Source organism: Typopeltis vanoorti, chromosome 7 (assembly GCF_054136105.1).
Source record: "Typopeltis vanoorti isolate ZY-2024b chromosome 7, IOZ_Tvanoo_1.0, whole genome shotgun sequence".
In the NCBI taxonomy this organism is placed as follows: domain Eukaryota; kingdom Metazoa; phylum Arthropoda; class Arachnida; order Uropygi; family Thelyphonidae; genus Typopeltis; species Typopeltis vanoorti.
The window spans coordinates 133,170,999-133,189,468 of NC_143555.1; the positions used below are offsets into that span (position 1 = coordinate 133,170,999).

Sequence of the window (18,470 nt, forward strand, 5' to 3'; positions counted from 1 at the left end):
AAATGTGAAAAAAGAAATGGAAAGACTTGAAATAGACATTCTGGGCATTAGTGAGACGAGATGGGAGGGGCAGGGTGATTTCTGGAGTGGAGAATTTCGGATAATATATTCAGGACAAAAGAAGGGTGAGTCAGTATTGCAATAATGCTTCATAAAAAAGTTGGAAAGTTAATCACTACAATAATTAACTATAGTGACAGAATCATGGCGATAAGCATTCAAAATGAACCAGTAAACCTCAATATTATAATGGTCTACATGCCAACATCACAACATAGCGATGAAGAAATAGAAGAAATTTATGAACAAATAGAAGAAATCTGGAGCAGCTTTAAAGACAGAGACAATACAATAATAATGGGAGATTGGAATGCTATAGTGGGAGAAGAGAGCAATGATAATGTTTCAGGAAGATTTGGTCTTGGACGTAGGAATGAAAGAGGAAAGCAATTAATAGAATTTTGTACACAAAAACAGTTAGTTATAGCAAATACACTATTTCAAGCTCCAAAAAGAAGAAGATACACCTGGAAAGCACCTGGGGATTCAAATAGATTATATATTGGTCAAGAAAAGATATAGAAACCAAATAAAAAATTGCAAAAGCTATCCAGGTGCCGACATTAATAGTGACCATAACCCTGTCTTAATGAAAACAGAACTGAAACATAGGAAACAAATCCAAAGATACAAACCAATAAGATGGAACCTTGAAAAATTAAAGAGTAAAGAAGTAAAGAGAGGATACCAAGAGGCAACTGATCATAACATTCCAGAAAACATAAATAGTCAGAATAATATTGAAAACCAATGGAATATGATTAAAGAGTTAATTACAAATTCATCAAATCAATTATTGAAAAATGCAGAAAATGAAAAAAGAAAACATTGGATGACAGATGAAATACTTGGCCTTATGGATGAAAGAAGAAAATATAAAAATGCTGTTAAAGAAGAAGATGTGGCCAAATACAAATATCTTAAAAATCAAATTACAAGAAAATGTAGACAAGCCAAAAAAGAATACCTGGAAGAACAGTGTAATAACATAGATGAATTATTTAAAAAAGAAAACATAGAGAAAGCCTATAAAGAAATTAACAAACTGACTTTCAAATTTAATAAGAACAGCAAAAACAATGCCATCAAAGATGAAAATGGAAAATTAGTAATAGAATCTGAGAATATATTAATGGAATGGAAGAATTATCTTGAAAATCTCTATAATGGCGACAAACTTGGTGTTGATATCAGTATAGAAAATCAAAATGAAGATAATCTAGGACCCCAATAATGCGAGAAGAATTTGATAAAGCACTGTCCGAAATGAGTAATGGAAAAAGTCCAGGTGTAGACAATATTCCTATAGAACTGCTACAAAATCTAGGTGATGAGACAAAAACCTTACTCTATTAATTAATAGCCCAAATCTATGATAGAGGAGAAATACCAAAGGAGTTTATGAAATCAACCATAATACCAATACCAAAAAAGAATAATGCAAACAAATGCAGCCAATTTAGAACAATAGTTTTAATCCCACATGTTAGCAAAATTCTGCTAAAAATGATTCAAAATAGAATTTATTCAAAAATAGATTGTCTATTGGATGAAGACCAATTTGGATTCAGAAATAATACAGGAACAAGAGAGGCAATACTCTGTTTAAGAACAATAGAGAGAGAGAAGATTAGACCTTAGTCAAAATACTTATATTTGCTTCCTTGATTTAGAGAAAGCATTTGATAAAGTAAACCAGCAAATATCTAAATTGTCTAACTAATATCGGCATAGATTTGAGGGATAGGAAAATAATTTATCAAATTTACAAAAATCAAAATGGACGGATTAAAATCAATGATAAGGAGAAAATAATAAATATCAGGAGTGGAGTAAGACAAGGATGAATATACTTTCAGCACTTTTATTTAATTTATATATTGAAAAGGCCATTCAGGAAACTAAAGATAAAAGGTGAGCAAGTCATGTGTATAAGATTTGCTGATGACATAGCCCTTGTAGCAGAAAACAGAAGAAAACGTTAAAAACAATGCTAGAATTACTAAATAACAATCTTGAAAAATATAAAATGAAAATCAACACAGACAAAGACTAAGACTAAAATCATTGTTACAGGCAAAATCCCTATCAATAAAGAGCATATAGACATCAGTGGGAAACAAATAAAACAAGTGAAAAGCTTTAAATATTTAGGAAGCCTAATAACAGAAGATGGCAGAACAAGAGAAGACTTAAGATCAAGAATAAACAATGCAAAAGCCCAATTCTCTAAGATGAAAAGCACTTTAACAGGAAACCTCAACCTACAATTGAAAAAAAAATTAGTAAAGACATTGATATGGGGCATTGCACTGTATGGATGTGAAACCTGCATTCTAGGCAGAGAAAATATAAGAAGATTGGAGGCTTTTGAAATGTGTTGCTGGTGTGTCACATGAACAAAATAAAATGGACAGAAAAAAAATCAAACCAACAAGTCCTGAGAGAGATAAACGAAACAAGAACTCTAATAAAATCTATCAAAATTAGAAGGGATAGGTGGCTTGGACATATACTTCGACATGATGGACTTGTGAAAAGAATAACTGAAGGCAAAATAGAGGGGAAAAGAAGAAGAGGCAGCCCAAGGAAAAGCTTTCTTGACCAAATCAATGACAGCACGGGTTTGAGGAGTTACCAGGAGGTTAAGAAGAAAGCCAATGAGAGAGCGGAATGGAGGAAATTGCTGCTGAGCTACCAGTCCCAAGACTTATGCAACTGATGATGATGATGATGAATGGATTTAGAAAAGTAAAATCATGTATAGACCCAGCCTTTTGCCTAAAATTAATGATAGAGAAAAGAAGAGAATACAATTTAGAAACACATATTGCATTTATAGACTTTGAAAAAGCATTTGATAAAGTTAAAATAAACATATTATTTAACATATTAAAAGAAAGACAAATACCAAATAATATCCTAAAAGCTATCACAAGTTTATATAAAAATAATCAAATACAAATAAGATTAAATCACGAGCTATCATATACAAGAGAGATAAACCAAGGAGTCCGACAGGGATGTCCGCTCTCAGCAACTCTTTTTAATATTTACTTAAATGAAATAATAATAAAATGGAATAAAAATTTACATCAAGGAATTAAACTTTCTCCTATAGTGAACTTAATGTAATAATAATTACAAATTCTGAAGATAACTTACAGAAAGCTATTTCAGATCTAAATGAGATATCCAAAGATTATGGTATGACAATATCAACAGAAAAATCAAAAACTATGGCCTTTAAAGGACAAGATCCAGCAAGAATTAAAATAGTATTAGATAACAAGATCTTAGAACAGGTGAATTCATTTAACTACCTAGGATGTATGATCACATATGAAAATGAAAAAGATATAAATGTAAAAATTGCAAAATATTTAAAAATAACAGGTGTAATTAGCTCTATATTTAAACCAAACCTAGTTCAAAAACAAACCAGACTAAAAGTATACAATACATTAGCCCTACCAGTCTTAATGTATGGAAGCAAAATCTGGACAATAAAACAAAAAGACAAACAAAGATTAATAACAGCAGAAATGAAGTTTATGAGAAAAACTGCAAAGTATACCCTATTTGATCACAAAAGAAATGAAGAAATTATGAAAGAATTAAACCAGGAACCAGTAATAGAAAAAATTAAAAAATATAAACATAAATGGATGGAACGTGTTCAAAGAATGAAAACAGAAAGATTACTAAAACAAGCCTTAAAGTACAAGCCATTAGGAAAAAGAAAACCAGGACGTTCTCTTAAACGATGACTTTTAAGGCCGAAACAGGCCATGCTAGGCCTAAATCCTTGATACGCATGATGATGATGATGAAAGAAGTTTTGTATTCAGCCTACACTACAGGAAACGACCTATAAAAAATCCATTAACAAATCTAAATCAGACTCAGAAAGGGCTAAATACAGTCGAGTCTTCTGAACTCTCACTAAACTAGGATGCAACTGCTATGTTTCCGGTTCCTTCATGTGCAGGAACTGGAAACATAGAAGTTGCATCATGGTTGCAGATGTTACATAATGGTAACATCGCCCAAAGATAAAACTCACTGGTCTTCTCCTCCAAACCAGTAATAAATGATAATGTAGTAAACATTACCAAAACACAGTGTTGTCTTTGAGAATATCAAATCTTCCTTCAGAATCAGTTACTTCTTATTAATCAGTTAATTAAGGCCAATAATGATAGTTAAAAAGACAAAGTCTTAAGAAACCATCCAGATACTACATCTATCTAATGATCTGTTTAGTATGATATTATAAATTAATTGTTTTGGATGATAATATAAATTATATAATTATTTTATAATCACTTTTATGATTAAACCTTTTCTTCAGTGAAGCATAATGCTATTAGCAATTTAACATCAGGCGGCTCGTGCTATTTTGAATAAATCAATTGTTTGCATTCCACCGTGTAAAAAAAAAAAAATCTTGTTCAGGCCACTGATGTTAGTTTCAAACTGAAATATTTGGCAGTATATTTAATAAATAATACTTCTCCTTATGTTTACATGCAAATAATTTATGATACTATGGCACAAGTTTCCCTCAAAACTAGAATTCTTGAGCTGATATCCACTTCAGGCCTTTCCTGGCCCAAGTATATCATATCCGCAATCTTTTATTCTCCTTAATGCTATTCAGAAGAGGACAATCCAATTAACAGATGACCCCCTCCTCACAAATCCCTCCAATCACTTTATCACTGATGTTCTGCTTCTACATTTTGTCATGAGTACAATTTTCATGGACACTGCTCCACCAAACTGGCCACCAACATGTAAACTTATAAAAATATGAGCAACTGCAGGTAAACATTCATATATGGTTCAGTTTGGAACTTACTGAACGAATTTCTCATCCTCTCCTTTCTTTCTTTCATTCTCTTTACTTCTGGAACAACTTTGACCATACTATTTTCTCCAGGGATCATGACCTTCAGCTTTTCAAAAAACATGTCAACAGATTTCTTTTTCCCCATCCTTAATCAATTGTCCATATATGGAGAAATAAAAATAAATAAATAAAATAGTGCCTCTTCACAATATCTGGACTTTAGCAGTTCATAAAAAATGGGGAGGGGTCACGTCACTCACTCATTGCAACAATGTAACTGATAAAGAGAACAGTATAGTGTTGTAGTGAAACATCAGCACTTTTCTTCTCACCCAGATTTTTTTAAACCAATAATAGCTAATTTCAAAATATTAATATTATAAAAATATATTATTATACTATAGAATTTATCATACACTAGCTGAAATACCTGTTCTTGAAACAGCATGAGCTTACAATAATAGTGAACTAATTAATATATCACATTGTAGCTAAAATATTATATAGTCTTGCTCAGGGCTCAACAAATTATGCAAAATCCTACTTGCCATGCAAAAAAATTTATTCACACAAACCCCTTCCACACCCAACTTTTAATGATATGCTGAATAAGTCAATAGGAGTTCCATAAAATGATTAGTAGTGCTGTACTATGATTGGAGAGATTTTTTTTTTATTAAATAAAAAAATATTTGTTTTGTATAATCTGTGGCTACTTGACAGTTAGCAAAATCTACTTGTTATGGGTGAGTGTATTTCTCGAGCCCTAATCTTGCTAATACCAAATCCTGTTTATAAGCTGCATTTTTATCAGGGCATATATGCGAAGATTCCTACTACTACTCACCCTGAAGCATGCTATAGTTGCCCATATGAGAAACAGCAGGATGATCTCAAATCAATTTTGCAATACAGAGAGTGTGGTATTGCAACTTGTTAATAACAAGCATATGCTGACTGGAAACTGGAGGCATTTCTGGTTCAAGGCCATATGCAGATACATTATTTCAAGCTTTTGGGTGTTTTTTTTTCCCACCTCTTATTTATAGAGTGTTTTCTTAGATTAATTAGTGTATTTTAATATATTACTGTGGTTTTTGCTGGATTTCAATTGGTATATTACTAATATATCTGTAGACATATTGCTAATTTAAGACATGTTTTTTTTTTAATGGCAAGAAAAACCTGTCAGAAAAATAGAGCAACATCAAAAGCAAAGGGTAATGTATATGCCAGAGATAAGAACCTTTGCCCTACTGAGCAAAAGCATTACAACACTAATTTTGATTATACAAATGAAGATAATATGACCTGTGAACTTTACAGATTAAAGCAAATTATTAAACAATTGGTCAGGGAGTTCGAAAAGGTCGAGAAACATTTATAAAAACTCTCTGACAGGACAAGAAGAATAAGCAGAACAAAAAGGGGCAGGAAAGTGCAGATTTAGTGAATAAAAATAAGGTAATTCAATTCAAATGTAAGAAAAAAAGAAGTAATATGGTACAGTTACTCACTCATGAAATTTGAGCTTTACAATAGGGCCATTATTTCACAATTCACAGGAAAAAAAATGAAGGATGTAACAAATGCAACTGAGAAACAGAGAATAACAGTAAAACAGATAGTAGTGCTCATAGACACAAATATTTCAAGTATAGAAATAAATACAGTATAAGGTATAAGGGTAGACAAGAAAGCATCACTGGAAGAAGGAGCAAGAAAGAAGAATGAATGAGTGAATTAGAGAGAGAGAGAATTGCTACTCTGTTACTGAGATATGACAGTACTGAGTTAAGGAGAGTTGTGATAGTCACTGATTCAATGTATAGGCTGTGTACAAGAAATTGGTTCCTACACTCGAATGGATTTAGCATCAGGAACCTTTAGAAATTATTTACTGGGATGAGAACTATTGCAGAAAGTTGGAGAAACATGATGGGAAGAATACTCAGAATGTGTGTATGTGAGTATGTTCAAGCTAAACTAAGTTATGATATAGTGAAGGGTGGATCAGTACATTTGCTCTTTCTCATATCCTGGATTTTCCTAAGTGCTCAAGGAGATGAGAAAGAGTAAGTTGTCCAACTGGACTAAAAGACAGGCTTGCTCCAGTTGTACGGAGCAAGTATATGAAAGTACATACAAAAAAATGAGGAGATAACTTGCTATGTCTAAACAAAAATGCCAGGAAGATCAGAAACAAAGGAGTTTAGTTTGTTGTCTTGGTAAAAATGTTGTGACTACAGATTGTTGGCATTAGTGAAACCTGTCTGACAGAGTCAGATGTACTAACGGGAATCTGGAATGAAGAATATAACATTTTTAGCAAGGACAGAAGAGATAGGAGAGGAGAAGAAGGGTGCTACTAGTGATATCACATGATTTGAGTCCATTAGGATAGAAACTCATAAATGCATCATTATCAAATTCCTGCCATTTACCCTCAAAGGGTGTACAGGATATGTTAGTACTACATGAAAAAATTTACATTATTACTAACTTCCTATCTACAATTTTCCTCCAGATCAGAGTGTTACTTGTCAAGACTCCAATATTATCAGATCTTATATTTCTGTCGTCTAAGGCACTTTGTACCCTATCAAACCACCTATATCTTGGTCTTCCTCTGGATTATTTTCTTGCCAACATGACAGAGAACACTTGTTTTGCCAATCTTTACTCGCCCATTCTGTTTAAATGACCATACCACCTGAGATTAGCTCTGCTAACACATTCCTGGATGCTGACAATGTCAAGTTCTTTCCTAATATCCTCATTTTTAATATGATATTGCCATTCATGCCATCTGTTCAGGCCTACAATATTTCGCAGGACTCTCATATCTGGAGTCTCTAGTCTTTGGTCAAGTGTTTTACTTCTGACCCAGCTCTCAGATCCATAAGTTAAAACTGGTTTGAACACTGTCTTGTATACAGCTAATTTAGTGTTCCGACTAATTTCTCTCTTATTCCATATGAATTTATTCAATTGACTTCCTACCATACCAGCTTTGCTGATTCTGTTGTCTATTTCTATATTTAATTTATCATCTTCACTAAAAATCGTGACTAAGTAGGTGAAATGTTTTATTGTTCCACAGGTTCTCCGTTCACAATGCATTTTGCATTTTCAGTGATTCTGCTTATTTTCATTGTCTTTGTCCTTGTTATTGCTGACCTTCATACCATAACTATTACAACAGTTATTCAATTTAGGGAATCTTGCAGACTTGTAGCAGATTTATTTAGAAGTATAACATCGTCTGCATAAAGCAAAGAGCTGACATTAACATCTCCAATTTTGATATCAGGTTTAATACCACTTTCCTTCATAATGTGATCCATATAGATAATGAATAACAGAGGGGATAATGCACATCCTTGTCTCACACCAGATTTAACATTAAACCATCTTCCTGTACTTACTTCAATTCTAACTGCAGACTTACAACTCAAATAAAGACTAAGTAGTGCTTGATATAATGCCCCACTGACACCATATAACTGTAGCATATTGAATAGCTTCTCTCCTGGCATCTTATCATATGCCTTTTCCAGATCTACAAAACTCAAATAGAGATCTTTGTTATATTCCCATGATTTCTCCACTATTTGTCGTAAAGTGAAGATCTGATTCCGACAGCCTCTATTTGGCCGGAATCCAGTTTGTTCTTCATCAAGCTTTTCTTCCACAATTCTTCTCAACTGTTCCTCAAGTATACTTGCATATATCTTACCAGGAACACTCAGTAGAGAAATACCTCTGTAATTCTCACATTCAGTTTTATTTCCCTTTTTATATATGTGTAATATGAGAGCTCTACTCAAATCATCGGGAATTTGTCCCTCTGCCCGGGCCTTCTGAACTATGCAGTGCAGCTACTGTAAGACTTGTATACCACCATACTTCAGCATTTCTGGTCGAATATCATCTACTCCTGCTGCCTTTCCACATTTTAAGCCTTTGATGGCTTTTTCTACTTCAAGTATGGATATGTATTCCTGAATGTATGCCTGGACAGTGTTTTTTACCACTGTGCTGTCACTGCTTCTTTCATTTAGTAATTTCTCGAAGTAATTACTCCATACTTCAAGGATATCTTTTTCTCCCGTTTTCATGTCACCTTTATCATCTTTAACTCCTTTTACAGCACTCTTTCCTCTATTTCTAAGCTTCTTCAACAACCTCCAGAATATCTTACCACCTTCTTGATATTTATTTTCTATGTTCTTGCCAAAGTCCTCCCATGACTTTTGTTTAGCTAGTTTTACACAGCGTTTAGCTTTCTTACATTTGTCTCTGTATTCTCTAAGAGCACAAGCTGACTTATTTGCCAGGAACTTTTGATATGCTTTTCCTTCACTGCCTCTTTAACTTCCTGTGTCCACCATGGAGTTTTGATTTTTCTATCCTTGCAAACAACCTCACCACATGTCTCTCTGGCTGAATCAATCAAGGCTTGCCAATGAATCTCCAAGGTTTGGTTCCTGTTCTCAAACTCTTTCATTTTTTCTTCAATAACCTTTGTGCATTTTAGTCTACAGCTCACATCTGAGAGCTGCTCAACTTTTATTCGCTTTAAAATTTCTTTCATGTTATTCTTTTCAATATGAAATTCAATTTTATCCTGTTAAGACTAAATAGTGATCACTTCCAATTTCAAATCCTTTGTACACTCTGGTGTCCTGCACAAGAGAGAAAACATCACTATCAACAATAACATAGTCAATGAGACTTTTTTTATTTCTTGCCTGTTCTCTCCATGTGAATTTGGGCACATTTTTATGTTGGAACGTGGTGTTAGTAATAACCAGCCCATGTCCTGAGCAGAAATCCAACAAATATCTTTCATTATTAATAGCTTTGCTCTTTTCTCCAAATTTTCCCAATATATTTTTGTATGTCTGACAATCATTTCCTACTCTGCTATTTAGATCCCCAACAAGGACCAACTTTTCTTTTTTCAATGTGTCAGATGCTTTCTCTAAAGCATTAAAAAATTCCTCCACTTCTATCTTAGTAGAACCGTCTGTGGGACCATAGGCACAAATAAGTCTCAATGTCCAGGTCCCATTCTGATATTTGCCCACATCACTCTACTTGAGACTGACTGCCATTCAAGAAGATTAGCTTCATATTTAGTGTTGAATACAATGACTACTTCTTCTTTTTCTTGATTGTCATTGCCTGAATATAACATTTTGTATTTATTGCTCAGAAAGATCTCACCAGTTTTTGTCTTTTTTGTTTCAGTCACTCCTATTATGTCGATCTGGTACTTATCTAATTCCTCAGCTAGCTCCATTTCTTTGCCATTCAGGCTTCTTATGTTGATAGTACCGATCTTTAACTCTGGTGATGTTGAGTTGGTGTTTTTTCAGATTTGTTCCAGTAGCTGACTTTTTGCTGTTCACCCTGGTTCCCTGGTGAAAACAACAGGGACCTTGTTTAACTGGCAACGCCCCAGCCGGCATGAAATTTTGTCATGTTGTACCATCATTTTATAATTTGGTTTAAGCCAATAAGGAATTACAATTTGGTCAGCTAAATTGCAAATTGCCTGCCCATCCTCGTTCGTTCAGTATCCAGGCAGATACCCAACAGGGTGCACCACGAGAAGGTGAGGATTGGACATTAGGTCAGAAGTCCTGGTCGGTTCTCCACATTCCTTTAAAGGCAATGTGGAGGTCTCCTCTCAGTTATACAGCTTTGACCCTTAAGGACCTAATAGTAATAATGCACCAAGTAGCAATGAGTTTAAGTCTGCTTGGTTTGAAGTGGAGACTAAAATAATGAGATATATGGTGGCATGCTATTAGAGATCAGCAATTCAGCTGAAATGCATAACCAAATTACTCTGATGGATACTAAACAAGTAATCATTATGGGTGACTTCAATTGTCCGAACACTAACTGGATAGCAGAGGAAACGAATGATAAGAATGGGGAGGATTTATTGAGATGTAGTGCGACAACTTTCTTAAGCTGCATGTGAAAGAAGAAACTGAGAGAGTGTTAGATTTGATCATAGCATCAGAAGAGGGAGATCTCAATTAAGGATCTGTTTTACCACCAAATGGTGAGAGAGTGATAATGCTGTATGACCTTGGGAAGTAGCTAAATATATGGTTCTTCTAATCAGGACAGATTATACGATGAACTATAAAGCTGAAATTAGGACAAACAGGAGAATACTGTTTTCAGTCACATGGCATCAGTTACTGAATGTGAAGATATCAGCAGTGCATGGGAATGTTATAAAAGATGCTTAAATGATGTAGTATCTGAACATTTCAAGTTCAAAGAATGATAGGATGGGGTGAAATGGGAGTATAACCTTAAGTATAGATTCATAAGAAAATAATGATGTAGAAGAAATTAAGCAATTATTAAGCAATAGATTCATAAGAAGTTAATGATGTAGAAGGAATATCATGATAATAAGGATGAAAGGAGTTAGGAAATATATAAAGCACAGAACAGAAAAGTGATGAATATCATATGAAAAGCTACGTCAGAGTATGAAAAGAAATTGGCTGTGCAGACTAAGGGAAACCCTAAAAGAATTTTGTTACTATGCTGCAAGTCAAAGAAAGAATGAATGTGGAAAAATAACTTTACTGAATGCAGATGGTACTCTTGCATCAGAAGCAGATATGATTGTTCAAATAATGAATCACTCTTTGCTAGGATCTATCAACCTGGTATATCTAACATGGTGCACAGTGCTATATGTGTGTATCTGGTCATTGTTGAGAGTCCAGTATGGTACACTTGCAAAGCCAAGCACTTGGTTCATTCCAATATTAGAAACCTTAGATGAAATTAGCCAAGTAGCCTAAGACATATCCAAGATCATCCTAAACATTTTTGTATGTCTGACAATCATTTACTACTCTGCTATTTAGATCCCCAACAAGGACCAACTTTTCCTTTTTCATTGTGTCAGTTGCTTTCTCTAAAGCCTCAAAAAATTCCTCCACTTCTACCTTAGTAGAACCTTCTGTGGGCTCATAGGCACAAATAAGTCTCATTGTCCAGTTCCCCATTCTCATATTTGCCCACATCACTCTACTTGAGACTGCCTGCCATTCAAGAAGATTAGCCTCGTATTTAATGTTGAATACTATGGCTACTCCTTTTTCTTTGATTGTCATTGCCTGAATATAAAATTTTGTATTTATTGCTCAGAAAGATCTCACCAGTTTTTGTCTTTTTTGTTTCAGTCATCCCTATTATGTCGATCTGGTACTCATCTAATTCCTCAGCTAGCTCCATTTCTTTGCCATTCAGGCTTCTTATGTTGATAGTACCGATCTTTAACTCTGGTGATGTTGAGTTGGGGTGTGTTTTCAGATTTGTTCCAGTAGCTGACTTTTCGCTGTTCACCCTGGTCCCCTGGTGAAAACAACGGGGGGGGGTCTTGTTTAACCGGATGATGCCCCAGCCGGCATGAAATTCTGTCATGTTGTACCATCATTTTTTATTTTGGTTTAAGCCAATAAGAATACAGTTTGGTCAGCTAAATCCCAAATTGCCAGCCCATCCTCATTTGTTCAGTTCCAGGTAGATATCTAATAGGGTGCATCATGAGAAGGTGAGGATTGGACATTAAGTCAGAAGCCCTGGTCGGTTCTCCAGATTCCTTTAAAGGCTATGTGGAAGTCTCCTCTCAGTTATATAGCTATGACCCTTAAGCACCCCTCCTAATAATTTAAAAAGTTATTTTACACAATTTGTTTAATCTCAGTATAATAATGTGCATGACATTTTTCTGCATGCTGCGTATCTCAACAAGTGAGTGTACAGTGGTATATAAACTTGGCCACTGTCTTGTGAATGCTTTGAGAAACCTGATTTTCATCTGAATTAATTTTCCACTGAAATATTAAGATTGTACATGTTATGTCAACTTACTCCAGACTTCTGCACTTGGAGTGGCATATGAAGGCCCACTTCTGGTTGTAAAATATGACCTATCTGTAAGGGGTGAGGGTATGGGGACTAGCCAGAATAGTATTTAAGGTTATTGTGATCCCTAAATTATAACTTTTAAGAGGGCCCCTCTACTAAGTAAATCTGTACTGAGGCAGAGGCCCCTTGTCTAGTTTATGCATAAATCCATCCCTGGGCCTAGTGAGCAGTATGCACTGTCCAAGTGGCCTATGACCAGAAAACTTTGAGAAAGTGAGTTAGATACAAAAAATCTATCATAGCACACCATAAAAAAAAAAAAAAGAATACAATGGATGAAAATTTAAAATAAACAATCATTTGTGAAAGTTGGTATTGCAGCATGTGACATGATGTGTATCACAGTCAAGGTCTGTAAAGGCGAGATTTTTAATGAATGAAGACTAAACTTGATGCAGGATAATGCTTTGGTTCTTACTGCATTCAGTGGGAGTGGATATCATTTTGGAATCTTGAAATTTTCTTATGGAATTTCTCATGAAATTTCTCCACTAAAACAATTATGTTTAATACATGGCATCAGTACTGTCGACGGAATGTAGCATAGAGGCAGCCTGCCTCATGGCATGGCTTAATAAGGGCACTCGTTCAGCCATAGTGCGGCAGGCATAGGCGGCGGCGGTGCTACGCTAACAATTTCTGTTAGTATAGCAAGTGCGGAAAGAAGTTTTTCCAAGATTAACCACCTCACCAGCCATTATGGATCAAATACGCATCGTCATAAGCTTCGTATCCATCATATATTTCAACGTAATATCAATTGTATTACAATTTTAATATGCACTTCGCATCCATGATAAACTTCACGTCTATAGACGTCTTGGCCAGTAGCATGGTTAAACTGATTAAAAATTATTTGCGAACAGCAATGATCCAAGACAGATTGGTTGGTCTAGCAACTATATCGACAGAGGTGTACATAGCTTATAAACAGTTTTATTGTTCGATATCCCCGTTGGGCAAACATTTAATTAATATTATTATGTAATTATTTTGCATTAATGTTTCTCTTGTAATAAAAACAAAATAGCAATTTGACATATTCTTATATTTCTGTCTTATAATCCATCAGGGGTGATATTTAACTGTTTGCCTCAGGGTGCGATCTAATCTGGTGATGGCCCTGCATGGTGTTTTCTATTGTATCAGATGGTCCTCACTAGCTGTGTTAAAAGCTAAACTATGTTTAGCTCTTTACACAATTTTCTTTATCTATTTTTTATTTTATTTTCAACATTTTAAAAATATTGATATGTGGCTGCTCTAGAATGCTCTGTTTTACTAACATAACAAATATAATCCTGTGTACTCCTCCCCTGATGGCACATATCAGGAATTTGATGATGATGATGATGAACAAATTTAACATACAATCAGCTTGTAGACTAAGAATTTGGAACTTCTGTACAATGAAGTGAAAGCCACTTGTATGCATGACTTCAGAGAATCCAAGAATATTTGTCCATCACAGTGAATATGTAAGAGTGACCAAATCTTTGAAATCTTGTTTGTTTGTCAATGTTTTGGTGACAGCTTGCAAAATCCTGTTTATCATCTTGTGCCCATATCCACTAAGGGAAAGAGTAATGAATGAGGGAAAAAGAGGTATGGATGAAGTAATGTAGTTCCTTATTTCTCTTCTCTGTGTTGCTGGAGATGCTGTACTCTGTCCCCTAAGAGGTCTGATTATTCCTACCTTTTGCAAGGGGTAGTGGTGAGAAGAAGCATGGAGAACTCAACAATTGGTAGGCCAGCAATGAAACATCTATAAATATAGATACTGTACTGCAGGATTTCTACAGGAATATTCTTTCAGTTGCTTTAAGTGATAACATGACGGGGAAAAAAAATACTGTGGAAATATTTGTTATGTATAACTGAAAAGTAAATCAATTTTAGCACAAAGGGAAAAAAAGAAGTTTCTCATGTCATATTACTTATATTGCCTCACCTGATTCAGACTTATCAGTAACGAGAGCAGAATTTTTGATTCTGGTATCAGCAATATGGACGGATGAAGAGTAAAATTTTGCTGTTAGAGAACTAACAGCCCAACCTGCCCAACTGGCTGCCACTGCAGAAGGGGAACTGGAACTGGCGGCATTCACATCTTGTTCTTTATAAGCATTTACATGAAACATTAAAAAAAAAAAAAATTCAGCTTAATTATAGTATAATATTTAAATGCAATTTAAAATTTTAATACATTACATTTAGTATAAAAAATTCACCTCACTATACAAAACTACTGAAAAGTCTGACCATGCCTGAAAGGCACAATATAATTCTAAAGAAAATTAACTATAACATATATTTTTGCAATTCCTACAAGTTTACTATGGTGAAAGGCAGCTGTAGTTAAGTATAGTTATCTGTGTTTTTTTTTTTTCTAAGAGGAACTTGAAATTAAAATTATGACAAATTTCTCAAATAAATACAGCTGAAATAATATTTGTCATCATATTTATAACTTATATTAACAAATTCATTTACAAAAAAAAGAAAAAAGTTACAACAGTAAGCTTTCAATTTTTCTGCAATTTAAATGATCGCATACTGTTATTTGGGAAATGCAGCTTAACTCAGGTCATATGTCTACATTCATCCTTATTATTTTTTTTTTTACATATATTGATCCCATACATGAGAGGTCAAGGGACCTATAGGCGCCTCAGTGCCATGTGTGGGGGTGCACGTGAGGAGTTTATTGATGTTTTTTTGAAGACTTACAAGTTGTAGTTGTTTGGGAATGGGAACAGGTTTGGTGTGTTTGCAGTTGCGCAGTAAAGGGCAGCTACAGCTCTTGTATTAACAGGTGCAAAAGAAAGTGGAGGAATGATGGATGCATTCACTGGAGCAGTGACCATGGAAGTACTTGTAGAATGGTGCTGAAACATTGCACCTGTGAGATAGAGGTTGAAGAGGTTGTAAGAGAGGGATCATCTATGAGCCTAGTTACATGCCTCTGGATTGTATCAAAGATTTAAATGAAAGTTTTAGGTGCCTCACTCCAAGCATGTGAGTAGTATTCTAAACATGGATGGATTTGGGATTTGAATATATATAATTTGAGCACCTCCGTAGCGCAACTGGAAGAACGACGGTACATTGCGCCCTTCGATTGGAATAGGCCTAAGTTCGATTCTCGTCGCGACTGGAGGAATCTTTATCTGGTCGATTTCAATCGATGGTGAGTTAGCCGATCTCATGCGGAGGTAGCAGGGTTTTTTCTCCCGGAAACTCGGGTTTTTCATCCCGCATACATACAAATCGGCCCTTCAGAACACACGCAATTTACAGACAAAAATTACTAGTTGTGGTGGTGTTGGAGATGGGCGGTAGATGGCGTTGATTCGTAGTAGAGGTAAGGTGTAGAGACAGTTGAAGATGTCCTCTCGCGATGAGTCTTCGGACTCCTTGGAGGTATCAGGAATAATAATAATAATAATAATATAATGAAGATTCAGTTTCTTGGTGAGAAGGCTATTGATGTGATGTGTTTATGCAAGGAAAGACTGAAGGTAAACATTAATCCAAACAAAGAGAACTGATCGTATCTGGTAATTTGTGTATTAATGAGGATAAGGATAGGTGAGCTGGGATCTCTTTTGCATGAGAAAAGGCAAGACTGGCATTAAACATAACAAGGTTGTCCTTGCCTCATTGGAGGACAGCATGCAGATCAATGTTTAAGGCACTAGTTATAGATGATCTTGTAACCTGGGATGTCAGAGTACTGCATGGTTTGTTAAATGAGTAGGATGAGTGGAGAGTACTATCATCTGCCAAGCTGTGGATGGGAGTGGTTATTCTGAGTAGGTCATTTATGGTCAATTATGTTCTGTACAAGTTGTGGTAGCTGGCTGTCTTGAAGCTTCTCCACCAATGCTGGAGTTGGAGTAGGTAAGAGGACAGCCTTAAAGCATTCCAGCATTGGTGGGAAAGCTCGAAGAGCGCCAGCTACCACAACTCACACAGAATGACTAGAGAGAAAGCTGGCTACCCAATTATAGAGGGTGATAGGGAGCCCAAAGGATGGCAATTTGTTTAGTAACAGTGAGGCCATCAGGATGAGACCGAGAGATGGAAGTGCAGGAGAGCAGAAGTTGCATCCAACAGCCTTAATAAACAACCAGAAGGCATGGCTTCCATTTGGACAGGAGGTGAGTTTTCTGCTGGTGGACTTTATGACATTGGATTTGGATCTACTGATGACTGATTTGCATATGTTATGTTTCATGTTTTGTCATAGGCAGCATATGAAACTGGAGTTTTTGATGTAAGCCACATACCGTAAGCTAAATTTTTTTTCTTTGACTGCTTTGACACATTTTCAGCTGAACTACGGCTTGGAAAGTAGATATGGATTATGGGTTGGATGGAGGATGAAAGCTTTCCTACAAGTGAAAACAATTTCTGTGACTCAGTCACAGCAGGTATTAGGGGTCAGGTGAGTGGAAGCAATAGTCAGACCAAGGAAAGGAGGAATAGAAATTCTGGATTTCATTTCAATTAGCTCCTTTGTAGTGCCAGAGGATGCAAGGTCGGGGGGGGGAGCATTCTGTAAAAGAAAAGACTCGTACGAGATTGTGGACTGAGTTGCCAAGAGGAGAGGTGACCTCTATGGTGTATCAGGAATGAGAACTGGTCAAAAAGGGATCCAGAGTATTTGAAGAGTGAAGAGGATCAATTGTACATCTACCACTTGAATCAGGGATTCAAGTGGTAGATGTACAATTTGTGTGTTAGGTCTATTTATAGCAAAGATTTCTGTTTCTCATCTTGCTTAGTTGGTGGTGTTGGAGTAGGGAGTCAGTTAGAACTGAAGATGTTGAGGTTACCCACTAAGATGACCTCATTTGGATTCCAGGTAGTCAAAGTTTCATGGAAAGGAATGTGAAGAGATCTGGGTGGTTATTAGTGTTTGGAGACCAGTAAATGCAACAAATTAAAGTTACTAAATGGGGGAAAAGGAAAGCCTGGGCCAGAGAAAGCAGGGGATTTGAAATTAGCCATTCTCTGGAAAGCTTGTGCACTGGAGTTATAGTTTGGGCACTGGAGGTGTACAGCAGTAGATGTAGCTACAATCTGAGTTTCTGTCAGAAAAAAGATGTCCAGTCTGGAAGACTGCAAGTGATGGTAGATGCCATTTATGTTTATATTAATGCCACAGATGTTAGTAAAGTGGATGTGAAAGTGAGGTTTTAGTGAGGAGATTCTAGTATGGTTTGTATAACTTTCTTATTTAATAAAAGCTGAATGCAGAAAATTCCCAAAAAACATGATGCTTCTTATCCCACATGGTTAAGTTGTGAGTGTCCGGACAATTCATTGCATGGAAAATTCTTTGCAAGAAAATTTGAAATCATGTTTCATGTCATTCCCATATATGAAAAAAAAAAGAAAAAGAAAAAAAAAATGTATGATTTATTATTTTGATTATACTTAGTGTTCTGAAATTTTTTATTCTGTATAAAGTTATTAATATTCTTTCTTACTACAGGCTGTATAGATGGAATATTAATTGTTACAAAACTGGGATAGGATGGTTAGGGAGAAAGAGCACCATATTTAAGAA

General features: G+C 35.3%; 1 protein-coding gene across 1 annotated transcript in view; it reads right to left on the reverse strand.

The window, feature by feature from the left end:
* The window catches only part of yata (N-terminal kinase-like protein yata), a 386,793-nt gene that overhangs the window by 80,272 nt on the left and 288,051 nt on the right, over nt 1–18,470 (reverse strand). The window contains exon 15 of the mRNA XM_090396135.1: nt 14,844–15,008. Within this exon, the coding sequence (XP_090252261.1) occupies nt 14,844–15,008 (165 nt within the window). The remainder of the gene's footprint in view (nt 1–14,843; nt 15,009–18,470) is intronic.